Source organism: Notamacropus eugenii, chromosome 3 (genome assembly GCF_028372415.1).
Source record: "Notamacropus eugenii isolate mMacEug1 chromosome 3, mMacEug1.pri_v2, whole genome shotgun sequence".
Taxonomy (NCBI): domain Eukaryota; kingdom Metazoa; phylum Chordata; class Mammalia; order Diprotodontia; family Macropodidae; genus Notamacropus; species Notamacropus eugenii.
This window is the reverse complement of record NC_092874.1, coordinates 25165448-25182045: the sequence shown is the minus strand read 5'-3', so window position 1 is coordinate 25182045 and position 16598 is coordinate 25165448. Positions and strand designations below refer to the sequence as shown.

Genomic DNA, 16598 nt, shown 5'->3' with positions numbered 1-16598 from the left:
AGTGGGAAGTCATTGACTTTTGGAGTAAATTTGAACTATGTTCAAATACTTCCTCCACTATTTGCTACCTATAAGATCTAGAAAAAAATACAACCTGTCTGAGATTTTGTTTTCTGTCAGTAAAATGAAGGGGTTAGATTGGTTGGCCTTGGAGGTCTCTTCCAGCTCCAGTTGCATGCTCCTATGTTCAAGATAGGATTGGACCTGTGATTTCATTGACATGGGGAATGTTCAGATGGGGAAACTCCTTTGGCCAAAATGGGTCAGACATTTCTGGATAATGTATAATCTTAGAGAGTTGTCTAGAATCCTAAAAATGAGGGGCTTTCTTAGGGGACCTGAACCCAGGTCCTCTTGTGCTGCCTCTTCAATGCACACAGAGTAGAGAAGAATAAATAATAAGAACATCGAAACAGGGTGTCCCAAAAGTCTTTGCTCCATTTTAAGCAGTTTAAAGTTTGCAAGTCTCTTTGGTTGTCCTACTTTATTTGAGTTCCTCCCAACAATCATGTGAGGCAAGTACATCAGACGTTGTTGTCTCCATTTTACAGATGAAGAAAATGAGACTCCAACAGATTAAGGGATGACATAGCTATTGTCAGAGGCAGTATATGAACTTGGATCTTCCAGCCTCCAAAGTCAGTACTCTAGCCACTGTGTCACACCTTGCCTCACGTGAAAGGAAAGGATATTTGAATCCCTTTACTGACTTTAATGTTTCTCCCAGGTTTCACAATAGCTATAGATAACTTAAAAATACTCCCCTTCTACATTTGTTCTCGCCCCTCCCTTTTCTCCTCTTGTCCTTTATTCATTTATTTATCTGTTAGTTATTTGCTCATTCATTCATTCATTTGTTTGCTTATTTATTTACTCATTCATTCATTTATTTGTTACTTTTCGTAATGCTCTCATCCCTTTTCCTGCCTCTCCTTTAGTAAGGTATAGCTTAGAGATGAAATCATGAGTCTACTTTTGTTTCTTTCTCTATCTACTTACAGAAGAAGAGCTAGGGAGCCAACTTCTCCCTCATACCCCCTAAAAAAACCAGGAAGAATTGAAGACCCACGCTGATCTGGAAACAAGGCTAACCCACATCTACTTTCTGTTCCAAGTTGCACAGTCTTAAATCAGAACGAATCCCCACAGGGTGAAAGTAAGGGAAAGACATCAAGGTTGATCAATCACCACTCTAGTTTAGCTAAGTTTGGATTTGTAGGTCCTTCCCATTAGACGCTCTAGCTGTGTATTCATAGCAAGACCAAATTCATCCTGGATAAATTGACTGGGTCGCCAAAACAGAAGTGAGACTTTTTCTTGAAATGTGGCTCATCATTCCTCTATAATAGAAGTCTGGGTGAGATATCAGAAAATATAGATAGTAATAATAGTAGTTATTAGCATTTATATAGCACTATACATATGATGTTATTCGATCCTTCCAATAACCCTTTGAAGTAGGTACTATTTTTATTCCTATTTTACAGATGAGCAAATTGATGTTGAAAAATAATTTGTCCCCAGCCATATATCTGGAAAGTATTTAGGTGTTCTGGACTCAGTCCAGAGCTTTATCTATAACACTACCTCTAGCTTCTAAAGCTTAGATATGTCTCCTCTCCAGGGTCTTCCCAACAGGGATTAACATGATCCCTTCAAGAAAAATGTACTCAGTATTCAAAATAAGTGTCAACTATAAGGCAGTTATTTATTTACTCTGCTACAAAAGAAATGCTTGAAACACAAAAGGCTCTCCAGCATTCATTAACAGGCTCTTGAAAGGCGATCACTGCAGCCTTGCTGTAAGGTAAAGGCACTCTGTGGAATTGTTGAATAGGCCCAAAATTTTTACCTCAGACCCACACACTGTCAGAGAACCTCATCCATTCCAGATCCACTGGCCAGCCCCAGGCATGGCCCTTCAATCCCCTCAGGTTTAACATGATCCTGGGAGTGGTCATCTCCTCCTCTGAGAGGTGGTGTAGTCAAGAGAACCAAAGAACTGTTGAACTCATGAGATATGGCTGCCAAGTTGGAAGCCTCCATTTCTGAAGATGACTGTTTAAGTTACCTCTGCTTAGGAAAGGCAATAGAAAGCAATAGGGGCAGCTGGGCACTTAAAGTTTAGTCTCAGGTTTGCCAAGGTAAGCAATTCCCTTGCCGTCATGAACTCAGAGATGTCATTGCCTCTAGGGACAGTTCGGCAGGTTATGTAATCCTTGGAAAACCACACAAGCAAAAGAGGAGTTGACAAGATTAACCACTGGACCTTTTCCCCAACCTTTACTAACTCACCAGAAAATTTTAAAATAAAACCAAGCAAACCCCCCAAAAGTAATTATGTGCCAAAGCTAGAACTAGGGAATGAGAAGTCAATAAATTCAGAAAATTACAAATATTATGAATTAAGAGTAGCCAATGTGAATCTTTAATGAGTTCACTTAGCAGCCCTCCCTCCCTCCCCTGCCAGTTACTCTGCTTTGGGCCATACAAACCAACCCACAAGCTTGTCCTTTGGGATCTATGTGTTCTATTGTAGAGACTGACAGAATCCCCATTCATCCTTCCCTTACTGTTCCATTGCAACAAGCAGTAAACCTTGACTCCTCACCCCCCCCCACCAGAAGCAGCAACAGAATAAATAATAATAAAAATAAGAACAACCCAAACAATATAGCCGGTATTTATATAGCACTTACTAGGTGTCAGATATTGTGCTAAGCACTCTTAAATGATTACCTCACTTGATTCTCAAAACACACTGGGAGGTCGAGGCTATTATTATCTTCGTTGTATAAATGAGAAAACTGAGGCAAAAAAAGGTTAAATGACCTTCCTGGGTCACGTAACTAGTAAATGTGTGAAGCCAGATTTGAATCTAGATCTTGATTGCAGGTCACATGTTCTATCCATTCTTCTGATTGTAGTAACCCTTGGTTTGGAGATCCCCCCAAATTCAGAGCCCAGAACTCACGTTTCCTTTCCCCCAAAACTTACAAAAAAAGCAGACACCGATTCAAGGTAGCAGAGAATTAAGGAATGGATTGAACTGGGATGGGGTACCTGCAACTAAACGGAAGGAAAAGGAAATGAAATCGAGGTGGAGCCAAACTTGTCTCACTGGTAACCAAGGCCAGGGAAAAGAGGAGGCTGAAACATCCTTAAAGTTCAACTCTGGGAGTATTTGTACCATCAAAGGAGGGGAGGAGTCAGAAAATGAGTGACAGGAAAATATAAGGGGAAAAAACTACAAAAATGCCTGCAATTTTAAGAGGAAAAACATAATTAAAAACCTAGAACAAGCAGATAAAAAACAGAGGGCAAACTGAAATTAGATGAGTGTCATACAAAAATATCTATATATTAAGGAAATATGGTACAGGGGAGGTCATCCTGTTATAGCATTTATTAATAATAATAAATTATATTTATAGAGCTCTTTAAAATTAACAAAGTACTTTATACACATCTCCTCTGAGTCTCAAGACAACCATATGAGGAAGATGTTACAGGAATTAATTTTACTGTATTCAGGGTTCTTTTGTTTAGACCTGCCTTATATTTTGCATATATAGAGAACTCCCATTATGTAAAGCCCTTTTACCAATTCTGAGAGTTGAATCATTTTACTTATAAGTTAGCTTATATAAGTAATATGAAACTATAAATTACTCATCTGTGGTTTAGAGTCTTAGAGTTTCTGGGGGGTACTGAGAAGTTCATAAAATCATAGCTATATAGATGAAAGAGGTCCTCTAATCTAATACCCTCATTTACTCAGATGAGGAAACCCAAACTTAGAGAGATAGTGAACTGTCCAAGGTCACAAAAATAGCAACAACGTCCAGATTTGAACTCCGTTCCTTATGGTTCCAAGTTCAACGCTCCTTCCCCAGTACTACATTGTAAATTGCTAATGGTCACAGAGAATGCAAATAACAGGGAAAATATTTGAACCCAAGTGTTTTTTTTACCCCAAATCTAGCATTTTATGCACTCTGCCATGTTGCTTCTGTTTTACGTTGACTGGATAACAAGTTATGTTGAAATCGTTAGTCAACGGAAGGAATGGGACAGTAAAAATCATAAAATAACTTATTTGTTTCTCCTCCTTATTTTTCAAATAAGCTATAACTTCTTCACTTTGTATGGATAAAGAAGTAATTTATGTCATTTTTTTTTATGGTGGCAAAAAGTACATTCTATTAGTAACTTTAAAAAATTCTCTTTAAATCACTGTAAGCTCTGAGTTGTTATTACCAGAAACAAAAATGTTATAGAAGCTCCAAAAGGCTAAAATTTATATACAGTGACTATGTGCTGCAAAACTGCAAAGATTTCCCAATGTTGCAAGCCTGTAATTTGCTTCAATAAGTGAATAAGATGCCTTTATTTTTAACATATATTTTTATCGGGTCGTTTGCCACATGACTGTAAGCGCAGAGGTCACTGGCAGGGAAGGTGCTGTCAGACTGACTTGACAATGACACTCACAACTAAACACCTTCTCCCCATCTGCGCAGTAAATTAGACTCAGCGTCAGGACGTTGTTGGGGCAGGCTCTCCTCTGACATCATTGGCTGGGAACCTGTTTCCTTCTTCTTTTCCCCCCTGTCTCCTAGCACAGATTGTAAAAGTCATAACAATTTCTTTCTTCCATGGCATAGCTTGGCACTGAAAAGGAAGGGTTCCCAAACACTGAGTCAGGAGACAATGTAAAGTTTATATTTATGTATAAACAGCAGAGCCAGCAGAAGGCATTGAAATATACCAGCCTAATTAATGGATTGTTGGTAAGCCCGATCCCGCCTGTCACGTCAAGCTGTTGCAGGGGCCACTGGGGGGATTCAGGTACCACCACAGAACAATGGGTCTGGTTGTAGTTATTCAACAGCCCATCTGAAAGGACTGTGTAAAGGGGCCTTTGTTCAGCTGCCTTTTCAGACTCAGTCGACAAGGCTGGTGTCGATTTCAAGTGAGGCGTGTGCCAGATTACAGATAGCTGGTGCTGGCATTAGAGACCTGTTAATTGTGGAACTCGAGAAGAAAATGGGCATATTCTTTCCAACTTAGTGATTCAAAGCAAAGGCCCTTTCTCCCCAGACCTCTGGGAGTTCCACTTCTCTTCTCTCTCCCTAGAAAATGGCACCAACGAGCCAGGACCGCACTTCATATGCCTAGCAGCTCCAATGGGGTAGCTTTTGCCAGGACAGATCCAGCTCATTAAAATGTACCCCATGTATAAAAACGTAATTGTCACCACTGTGTGGTGCTGTGTAACAGGGTTTGACACTTAGAGCCTGTTGCTACAGGAAAGAAATTTTATTGCATTTATTTTCTCAAAGACAAACATCTCCAAAGGTTCACTGGCGATGTTTGCTTAAGTCTGGAGAGGCTGCCTTTGTGTGCCCCAAAACAGCCCCAACCCACTTAATTCTCCATGTAAATGGTGATACATACCAAAAGACAACTTTAAGCAACACCCAATAGGGTTGACAAGAGCAGTTCAGTGCATGACAAAATATGGCAGGCTGTGAGAATTGGCTCAACTGGCTACCCTCTTTTCTCTCTTGCTATATCCTAAAGCCTATTGCATCCCTCATTTAAGACATGCAGAATATGAAGAGATACCCACACACATGTGTACACACACATAGACACACCTACTGTTCAGATAGTTTGTTTCCCACTCTTCTGCAAAGTATTTTTGTGTCAATTTAGGACAAATCCAAAGAATTTGATTTGTGGGGCTTCAGCAGACTTTAGATTCTTAACTGCCTCTTATCTCGATGAGCACCCAGAGAGGAATGAAATAGAAGAGGGAGCACTAGGGCATAGTCTTATCAAACTGTGGCTCTCCTGGAATAAAAATTCCATAAAGCAACATCTGTAGTAATTAAATGCATACATTCCTGCTCCAATTCATAGCTCTGCTGGCAAAGAAGATTATTTTCCCTAAGTGACAGCAGATATGGCTTCTTGTGGGAACAGAGGGAGCAAGAACAGATTTGCATTGTTTCTAGGAACGATTAGGACTCTTGCTGTGAAAAATGTAGGATGGCTCTCTAGTGATGCAAGACAGCCCTGGAAAGGAGGCTTTATAAGATCCTGGTTCTAGCACAATGAATCCCAATTTTTTCCATACAATTCTGGAGTCATAGACTCTTAAAGTGGAAAAGGACTGCAGAGGCCATCAACAGCTTATATGTCAACAGGAATCTCTTTATAGTATATCCCACTAGTGGTTATCCAGTCTTTCCCTGAAGACTTCTATTGAAAGCAGAAGGAATTCTCTATCTTTATTTGGCATTAAAATCTCTTTATAACCTGTCTCCTTCCTGCCCTTATGATCTTTCTACTCTCTCTTTCACTCAAAACACTTTAAACTCTAGATATATTGGCCAGTCTCTGCAGAACATTATCTCTCTTCTCCATGCTTTTGTTTAAGAATTCTCCCTTAAGTCATAGTTATATATGATAAAAGTTTTCATTTTCCTCAATTATTTTTAATGCATTCTTTTATATTTAAAGCCTCATATCAGTTTTGAAACTTATTTTGGCATATAGTGTAAACGACTGATTTAAATCTAATTTGTTCCTAAATGTTTTTCAGTTTTCCCAGAAGGTCTGATTAAACAGAGTCCTTCCCCCAATAGGTTGTAAGTGTGATTTTCTATTGTTTCTAAATCTTACTTATAGTTTCTTCCGCTGATCACATTTTAAATTCTTTAACCAGTACCAAAGAGTTTCAACCATGACCTGCTTTTGATGCAGAAACGCCAGTCTTCTATGGTTATTCTTTTTTTCTCAAGATATTCACTAGTCATATCTTTAAAAACAAATTCCAGAATTTTGTTGGCATTTGAAATCAAGTTCGCTAGGCTATGTTTGACATAGCCTAAAGGCTATGTTCCTTTAAGAAACTAACTTTCTCTAATGTTATCACAACTTTCCCATTCTCTATGATCTTAAAAAAATCACTGCCAGTGAATTAACAGTCCCATCTGCTGACCTGTGGTATGTTGGTTTGAATACATCAAGAACATCTGGGCATTCTCCCACTGACACACTACTGACCTTGGGGTGTAGCTTACTATTCTCTCTTTGGTTCTGTCCTTTCCAAAGTGGACTGAGTATCTCCTTCTTCTCTTTCTCATTCATTATCATAATCTTTTCCACCCTGAGAAGTTGTCTAGTATTATATTTTACTCCACTCTCTTCCCAATGTAGCACAAAAAAAGAAAAACAAAAACATAACCACTTTTTTGTTATTGACCTTAACTTTTCTTACTAGCCTCAACTCATTCTCAGCTTTAGCATTTCCATTGACAGGACCATCCCAACCTTTTGGTATCAACATCCATCAACTGTATATGCTTCCATGTATTTGGACATTTTTCCAAATCCAAGTTGTTAATGAATTTTCTGTAGAGTTACAAGCTCTCTTTAGTCAAGTCTCCCTTTTTCTCCTTATAGGATTTTATTTTTCTCTTTGTAGCTCTGGTATTTCATGTTTGAATGCTTCCTATGCCCCTCAGCTAACTTTCTTTTAGCCAATGAAAGATCCATTCTACCCAAAATTAGTGTTTCAGAATGTGTGGCTCATTTTCTCCTGTATCACAAATTCTGTTAGAATACTTACACTACCACCCCCTCACCTCAATATTTCCATGATTTATGCCTTCGACATATAGTTCCTCCTTGTTGGTGAAAATAAGACCCAGGGTAGAAAATCCCATTAACCTTTTGAAGGATGGAACGTTCATTTAGGCAAGCCAAGAAATTATTAATCATTTTATGTTTGACAGATGTACACACTCATAGAGGGAGGTGGGAGGGAGAGAGAGATTGCTCAAGGATACACACACACACACACACACACACACACACACACACACACACACACACACACCTGAGATCTCTCATCACTTCAATATCATGCTGCCATATTAGGTTTGTGATCTTTCCTCTGAAATTCCTCACCTATTTCCTTCTTTCTGTACAGGTGGTCCATAGCATACATGTATGAAAGCTTACTTTTCTGATGTATTAAACATTCATCCCCTTCCCACACTTTACAACCCAACCTATTTGGCTTTCTTATCAAGATCCTCATACATGACATTCCATTTTCCATCTCCACACTGTTGTATTAGCCATCAAACTCCCATGCCTGGAATGTACCCACCCCACCTATGCCTCTTAGAAACTCTAGTTTCCTGCAAGACTTGACTCAAACACCAATTTCTACATTTAGCCTTTCTTGATCTTTGAAACTGGTAGCTACATATACTTCTATCCCCTTGTGTACAATCCCTGATACACATGAAAGATTCTTTTTATCGTTGAATCCTTAGCACTTCACACAGTGTCTAGCACACAGTAGGGTTAATAATGCATTTTTTCTTGGTTGATCAACAATGTTACTTTTCTTTACTGTCTACACTGATTTTAACCTAAATTTTCACCTGCTTCTCCACTCTGGTTCATGAAGGTCCTCAAAGAAGTTTATCTTTTCAAAAATAGAACTTCCATTGATATCATTTGTTTGTGTTTTACATCACCTAAATTCCTCCCTGTGTCCTTTCTTCCCAGAAAGTCACCCCTTATTAAAAAGAAATAAAACTGAAAGATCAATAAAAGCAAATATGCCTTGCAAATGTACAATGATCTTTCCATTCTACTTACCTTGTTTCTTTTGAAAAGTATACATATCCAGAGACATATTCCTTTCATAGGACATAATCTATCCCAACAAGTCTCAATAATGCTTATCAGGCCAAATTTGCCTTGTTGTTGCATTAATATTTCTTGTTGACCTTGATTATCACTTATCTCTTGAGTATGTGTATAATGAGGATATTAACCTTTGTCATTGTGATAGGGTTGATGGGAAGAGCAACTTTCCACAGGACTGGTGAAATCTCCATTGTGAGGAGGTACTTGGGGCAGAGGCAGTGTCCAGAGAGTCAGGCCTGGAATCAGGTTAGAAAAAAGGTACGGCTGTCATGAGCAGTTCTTCAAATGGAGATTCTGATCAGGAACTCACCAGTTGGAGGACAGATTTGCCGTCATTCAGTTAGTAGTGAGAATTATGGACTTTTGGTTGTGGCATCAAATGTCTACATAGACCCTTTTGAAAACTTTTTGAGGGTAAGGTAGAACTGTGGACCAGACTAATGAGAAAACTAGAAATTCATTAACTCCCCCAAAGGTATAGTAGTTCTAGCTGTGTCATTGTAAAGAAACATTCTATAAAGAATGTTTTCCTGAAGAGTAGGGTAGCAATAAAAGTAGCAGTGGTGAGAGGATAACTGACTGATTCACCTTTGATAGAAGTAAGAAACCATACAGCACCAAGCTACCTGCAGACCAGAAAAAGAAAGAGAATCGGTATGCATTATCAGAAGCATGTCAGAGCAGTACGTGGAGCAAGCAAAGAAAATCTTTCCAGTTGGAAACTGAAGGAATATCCATAGTAGCAGCACAGCGATGGAGGACCAGGCAGCAGAGGTCTTGGACCATGCTCAGAAGTAGTTATTTATGGGAGCCAGAGGAGAGGAGCACAGATCAGTGATGCTGATGACCAAAGCTAGACCTTACGCTTCACTGATTTTGTTAGTCATGTTAACTGTGCATATCTGAGTGAGAGGGGTCAACTCTCTACCAGTGACTCATTGGGGGACACTCGCTCATGGAATCATAAGTTTGGGAAGACCATAGAGGACCCTGGGAAGGCTGAGACCCATGAGAAGAATGGGCTAGTAGAATATCTAGCAACTTACATTTTTCATATGCCAGCAGGAGGATTTTGTGGAGTAGCCATACGGTCATATTAAGGTAGGGTATCAGTATAAATCCCTAGAAGGAACTAGGGTCCACAAGAAGGTTTTTTTTTTTCTAAATTGTCTATGGGCTAGGTTACAAGACTAACCTGTATTCTTTGTTATGTTTATTTTAAAAAAATACTTTAATATATTTATTATTAAGCAATACATTTATCAATTATATTTAGTATATTTAAACTGTATCATTAATTTATTAATTAATATATTATATTTAATATTTATTGTTATAAGAAATTTATTCTTTATTATACATCCTTTTAATTTAGTACTCGCAAGAGAACAGAAGGTCATGTAGAGAAAATTAGAGACAAGCTAAATTCACATATTCTCAAGGAAAGGGATGAGTGATAGCATTAGCCAAAGAGTAGGTTTGTTGAGATGCCTTCAAAAGCAGAACATTTTTGGGGGTATTGTTTTGAAGACATGAGATCACAGGCTTTGTTCCTGGTTGCCTGCTTGAATTTTATCTCCTGAAAATTTCTAGCTATGACCTGTTGTTCTCATTCTACCCATCCTAACATTCTCTACAGTAGCCAGCTTGCCACATTATACATAGTTTCCTTACTCCCCAACTTGGTAGGATTTTGAGAAATGAGAACATAAAATTGATTCTTCAAAACAAAGAAACAAATCCTTAACCTAAACTGAGCATTATTCATTTTGAAGACTATTTTTTTCTTTTGAAAATGACATGCATTTACTCATAAGATCATCATAGCAATACTTGAGCAGGTCCAGTGCCCAAGCCAAAGGAATAATGATTATGTACCTATTGTTGGCATTTGTCTCAAACATTTTGTTTCAGAAGTGATGATTTGAAGTTTTTCTTTGTTCAAATCTATATCTATATCTATACCTATCTATATCTATCTATCTATCTATATCTATATATCTACATCTATATCTATCTATATCTATCTGTCTATATCTATCTGTCTATATCTATCTATATCTATCCATATCTATATCTATATCTATATCTATCTATAGATATATACATATATATACTTCCAGGGGATAGTCCATGCTAACATAAATCTTACGAAATAGATTAAACTACTCAATATGGAATAAGAAAATAGCTTTACTTCATCAAAATAAACACATTCCTAATTGAACCTTATGTGATCCACTATTTTTCAAGGAACAAAGCTCACAAATTCCTGCTGTGGGATAACTTCTTAGGATAGCATTCAAGGCCTTTTACAGCTGGATCCCTAAGCGTGTCTCTTTGCCTGTTGTTTACTACACCTACAAAAAGCCTCTGTTCTCGTCAAATTGCACTACTCATCTACCCATCAGTTCCTATCTCTGGGTTCCACTTACAGCCAGAGGTGTTCTGGTAAATGCTCAAAAGCGGTGTTTTAGGAAAAAAAATGTGTAAATCACACACTTTTAAATTTAATTTACGTTATTGACTTTTTCTCTATTACTTTGTCTAGAAATTAACAAAACATTAACTCAAGCCCTGATTTGAAGTATTTGCCAATTTCTGTAGAGCAAATGCTCACACTAAAAATGTAATGGTTCCTGCACATCCATGCGTAGATCCCAACCCCTCTCTTGAGCCAGTGAACCCCAAATTAGCTGGGAAGTTTCTGGTGACCTCTATCACTCAAAACAAAGTCAAGTGCAAGTCATGTCATCATTTCTCTGATGTCACGGTCCTCTTTAAAAATGAAGGACAAAATACAACAACAACCCCTCTCTAAAATGCCCTCAGTTTCAACCAAATTGTCTCCGTGTATCAATCATCTCTCAGGTGCCACAGATGCCATAAGGCATGACAAGTCCAACCACCAAAACAAGGCAGTGTATCATAGTCTAGTACTCTGGATTTGGAGTTTTAAATTCTATCTTAAATACCTCCATGAGTTCAAATCCTACGTTAGCACTTGCTAGTTGTGTGACCCTGAGCAAGTCACCTAACCTCTGTGTGCCTCAGTTTTCTTTACTGTAAAATGGATATGCTCCAAAGCACCTACCTTGCAGGGTAACATCTAGGGTCAAATGAGATGATATTTGTAAAAGTGCCCAGCACACTATAGGTGTCATATAACTGCTTGTTCCTTTCCCTCTCTCACGTAAAACTCATGGTTTTTTGGGGGGTCAGGATTGTATCTGGATAATTTTAATGGTTTTATTCATGAGCATGTTCTGGCTTCAATGTATTTTAATTAATGCATTTTAAAGTTCCTATGTCTTTCCTAAAACCTTCCCCAAGCTGCCCAAGCTCTCAGTGATCACCTTCTGAATACCTAGAGAGACTGGTTTCCAATTCCACCTCTGCCCCTTAATACTTGTGTGACTGTGAGCAAGTGAATTAAACTCTTGGGGCTTTGGTCCCTGCTCTAGAAAATGAATGAATCAGGCTAGAAATTTCTTTCAAGCTCAAGTCTGTAATCTTAATTTGTCCTAGACTAGTCATTTGGTGGATGACATGTAGTGCCTTCTACTTAGTTTTCATTTTTACATGGATGTTTCAGCTCCCAAACGATCTTAAAGGAAGGTTGTTCATCTCTTTTTTTCTCTTTCTTCCTAGGATGGAGTCAACTGAAAAATGTGAAGTGGTAATTCAACATTTTAATGGGAAATACCTGAAAACACCCCCAGGAGTACCAGGTAAGTAGCTCTGTTGTTGGATGGGATATTTTTCAACTTAGATTGAAGATATGGTGGATTTCTAGAAGGTAGCCAAGAGTAGAATATTTGATTATTTCATTGGGATAAAAAAAGGATTTAAAAAAAATCCTTGGTAACTATGTCCATGACAGTTTTGTGTCTTTCTCTTCACAATCAAGACCATTCTGTGATTTTCTATCAATGTAATTTTAAAACATAAATGAGGGAAAATAATGTTTACATATGTATATATTTACATGTATACATATGTGTGAATGGATAGATAGAGATAGATAGCTAGATGGACAGATAGATGGAAGATAAAATGACATGCTCTGATTGAATACAGTAGATACTGGTAACAGTTTCCAATTGATAATTTCTTGAGGATTTCCCATCAAATACTTGTTTGAAACCTGATGATTATCATACAGATTATACTGTGCTTTGGACATGGAAAGAAACCACAGGAGAGTGTTAATTTGACATTACATTTGATCCTTATAAGGTCTTTTCACCTAAAGGATATAGTTGAAAATTGTATTCATGCTTTCTGGTGCATTTCTAAGTAGGTTCATAGGCTACATACACTAAGAAGGCTTATCACCAATAGATTAGAAAAATAACTCTCTAAAGAATCTTGAGCTCATTTGTTCACTTTCCATATTTAGTGGTACTCCCAAAATCTTTCTGAACATTTTACCATCTCATTACCTTTTATATCTATTCTGCTGCCCCTTCAGGTGTGTATGTGAGTGTGTGTGTGTGTGTGTGTGCGTGTGTGTGTGTGTGTACACACATGGATGTTAAGCACAAAGAAAGTATGAAAGAAATGAGAAATATTTGAGTGGAGGTGTGGTGTAAACCTTTCAGAGATCACAGAAACATTTAATCAGATGTTTATAACTGGAAGGGGGCCTATAGGCTATCTAGATCAAGCCTTTCATTTAACACACTTTAGCGTGAGTTTAGAATAAAAATAGTAATAATGATATTTCTATACAGCTTGCCATGTGCCAGGCACTGAGCTAAAACCAATGAAAGTTTTACAAATAGATATTATTGCTATTATTTTGAAGTTAGGGAAACTGAGGCAAATTTGCCCAGGGTCGCACAGCTACAAAGTGTCTGAGTCTGGATTTTTACTCAGGTCTTTCCAAGTCCAAACCCAGCCCTCTAACCACTGTACCACCCAGCTGCCTTTTTGGTCAGAAGACAAAAAACTAGTAAGACCTCACAAAAATTGGATTGAGGAAATCCTAAATAAGTCATCTGTGCTAAGGAAAGAAGTTTGGTTTGGCCATCACAGGACTTGGGTTCATAGCCTAGCTCTACCACATTGTGGTTTAGGGCAAGTTTCTTTGCCTTTATTTATGTGATTCACTTTAACCTCACCTCCAAATGAAAGTTGGGCTAGCTGACCTCTGAGGTCCCTTCCAGTTCTCAATTAGTGATCCTATGATCCAGACCTCAGTTTGCCTCCTCCTCAAAATGAGAACATGAGCACATAACTTCTAAAGTTCCTTCTATCTTTCATCTCCTATAATCACTAATTAACATGCTGTGGGATACTCAGGAAATCTGTGACTGTCCATTCTTCTTTTTCTGCTTTTTCATTGCAAATTAACTATATAATCTCAAAATCAGAGAATAGTTTATCACTTTCATGAAATAAGATTTTCCCTTCAATCATCCCAAACAAGTGGATATTCAACTTCTACTTGTGGATCTCCATTAGAGAGGAAGCCCCTTCATCCTGTTCCCCATGGAGACACACGCATATTAGTGGAATAAAAGGCACCTCTCCCACCACCTTTTTGTCTATCATTTTATTTTATCTCTCAATTAGAAAGAATTTATTTTTTCTCTCTCTCTCCCACCATACAAATTCAAAGAAAAGCAAAACCTTTGTAACAAATATGTGTAGTCTAGTGAAACAAATCCCCACATCGGCCATGTCCAAAAATAGATGTCTTACTTTGCATCTCAAGTCCGCTGTCTTTTGTTTGGGATGTGGGTAAGGAGTCTAGTTCATCATCAGGCCTTTGGAATAATAACTGATCAGAGTCCTTACCTCTTTCAAAGTTGCTTTTCTTTACAATGTTGTCTTCCTGGTTCTGCTAACTTCACTCTGCACCAGTTCATGCAAGTCTTCCCTGATTTCTCTGAACCCACCCTTCTCATCTCCTCTTATGGCATAACAGTTAGTATACCTTCTTATATCATGATTCTTTCAGCCATTCCCCCAATCAAGGGGGCTTTCTCTTAATCACTGGAAGCTTAATTTTGTAGCAGATAGACTGACACTGTCTTAAATCTTGTTCAACTCAAGTTTTGACTCAGGGCTGACTGATAAAAATAGATGCTTACTAAGGTAGTTTCTCCCCAAGTTTACAGCTTCTAAAAAACTTTATTTGATATGTACTTATTTACACAGAAACATCCAGAACAGCCTGCCCCAAATGGTGGCAGCTGTATCGCTCATTTACATAGGTATAAAACTGGTACATAGCAATGAGCATTGTAGAGGAGTCAGGCTTCAACATATGACTCCAGTTTTTAGACTTCTTTCCCAAAAGGAAACAGAGAAGTAGCTTCTACATCACTAAGAGAGTTGAATGTATTTCTCCCTGATAATATGCAATTAACACAAACCATTTCCTAGTAGAGACAAAGAACCTTGCTCAGATCTTAAACACGTGAGCATCCTTCTGATACAGATGGCTAGGCTGCAATAGAAACCTGTCTAATAGCATAGCTACACCCAATGGAAACATGGTGAATAGCAAGGACTTGGCTGTATGAGGGCTGATTTACTCAAAGTGAGACCTACCTTGAGGGAGCATATGGGGGGAAATAATTAGGTCTAATTATCACAGTCTTAAGAGATTTGACCTTATGCCACATGATATAATAGAATTAAGTATATGATATTGATTATCTTCAGGGCTCACACATCTAGTTGGTTATTCCTATGGATACCTTAATTTGGAAGCTCAACTATGGTTGATAATATAAGGTACAGCATAATTTCAAGATATTTTCTCGATGAAAATTAAATCTGGGAAAAAAAAACAGCCTGTAAGCTAATATATGGATATAATTGGAAAGGACAGCATTAATAGCCTCTGGCACAATATTCAAGAACTGTGTGTGTGTGTGTGTGTGTGTGTGTGTGTGTGTGTGTATTTTAAAGGTTGTGGTTTTGGCATAGTAGGCAGAACATTGGACCTGGAGTTAGGAAGATCTGTATTCAAATGCAGCCTCAGAGACTTCCTAGTGCAATGATCTTGACAAATCACTTAGCCTCTGTCTGCCTCAATTTCCTCATTGGCAAAATGGGAAGAATAATAGCACTTACCTCCAAAGATTAAATGAGTTTATATATTTTAATGGGCTTTGCACACCTTTAAAAGCTATATAAATAATAGCTTTTCTGGCTGTTATTATAGATGGATCCAGTATCAGGTCTCCAAAGTCCCACCTTTTAGGATAACTCTTTACCATCCTGCAACCTGAAAATAAGATGTCATGAAGGGACAAACATTAGTTTGAAAGTGGTTCCTTTGGTGTTTCCCATTGGAGAAGCTAATTTCCCTGACCTAGTTGTGTGCCCTGTGCTTCAGGGAAATGGTACCATTGCTCAGGGGTGTGCTAATTGGATCCAATTATAATTGGACTGACCTGCCTTACAACTAAATTGCTTCATAGAATTGTTATTTAAAAAAAAAAAAAACAACTAGTAATGCTCCGTTTGATGAAGGTTTCCTGGCTAACAGTTGAGAGGATTGTGGTTTTGCAGAAGTCTGGCCATTGTTCATATATGCGTAATGACCATAAGCAGGGGAGGTTACTCAAACAGATCCTCAGAAGAGAATTAAGCATTGTCCAGCCTTGTGAGTCTGTGCTTCAGTAGTCTGTGTATTTGAATAAAAAGATGGTAAATATTCATTTCTCCCAGAGGGTAGAACTTGGAGTCATACAGTTGAAAGAACATTGGATTTGGAACTGGGAAACCTATGTTTTAAGATACCTTCCGCTACCTACTACTAGTAGTTCACCAGTGTGATTTTGAGCAAATTGCTAAACCTCTCTGAGCTCCAGTGCCTCAACTATAAAATGAGAGGG

General features: G+C 38.1%; 1 protein-coding gene across 15 annotated transcripts in view; it reads left to right on the top strand.

The window, feature by feature from the left end:
* RBMS3 (RNA binding motif single stranded interacting protein 3) overlaps nt 1-16598 on the top strand; it is a 1420870-nt gene that overhangs the window by 1129090 nt on the left and 275182 nt on the right. For all 15 annotated transcript variants that reach the window (XM_072650014.1, XM_072650009.1, XM_072650015.1 and 12 more), the window contains one exon: nt 12391-12470. In XM_072650014.1, coding sequence (XP_072506115.1) covers nt 12391-12470 — 80 coding nt within the window. The remainder of the gene's footprint in view (nt 1-12390; nt 12471-16598) is intronic.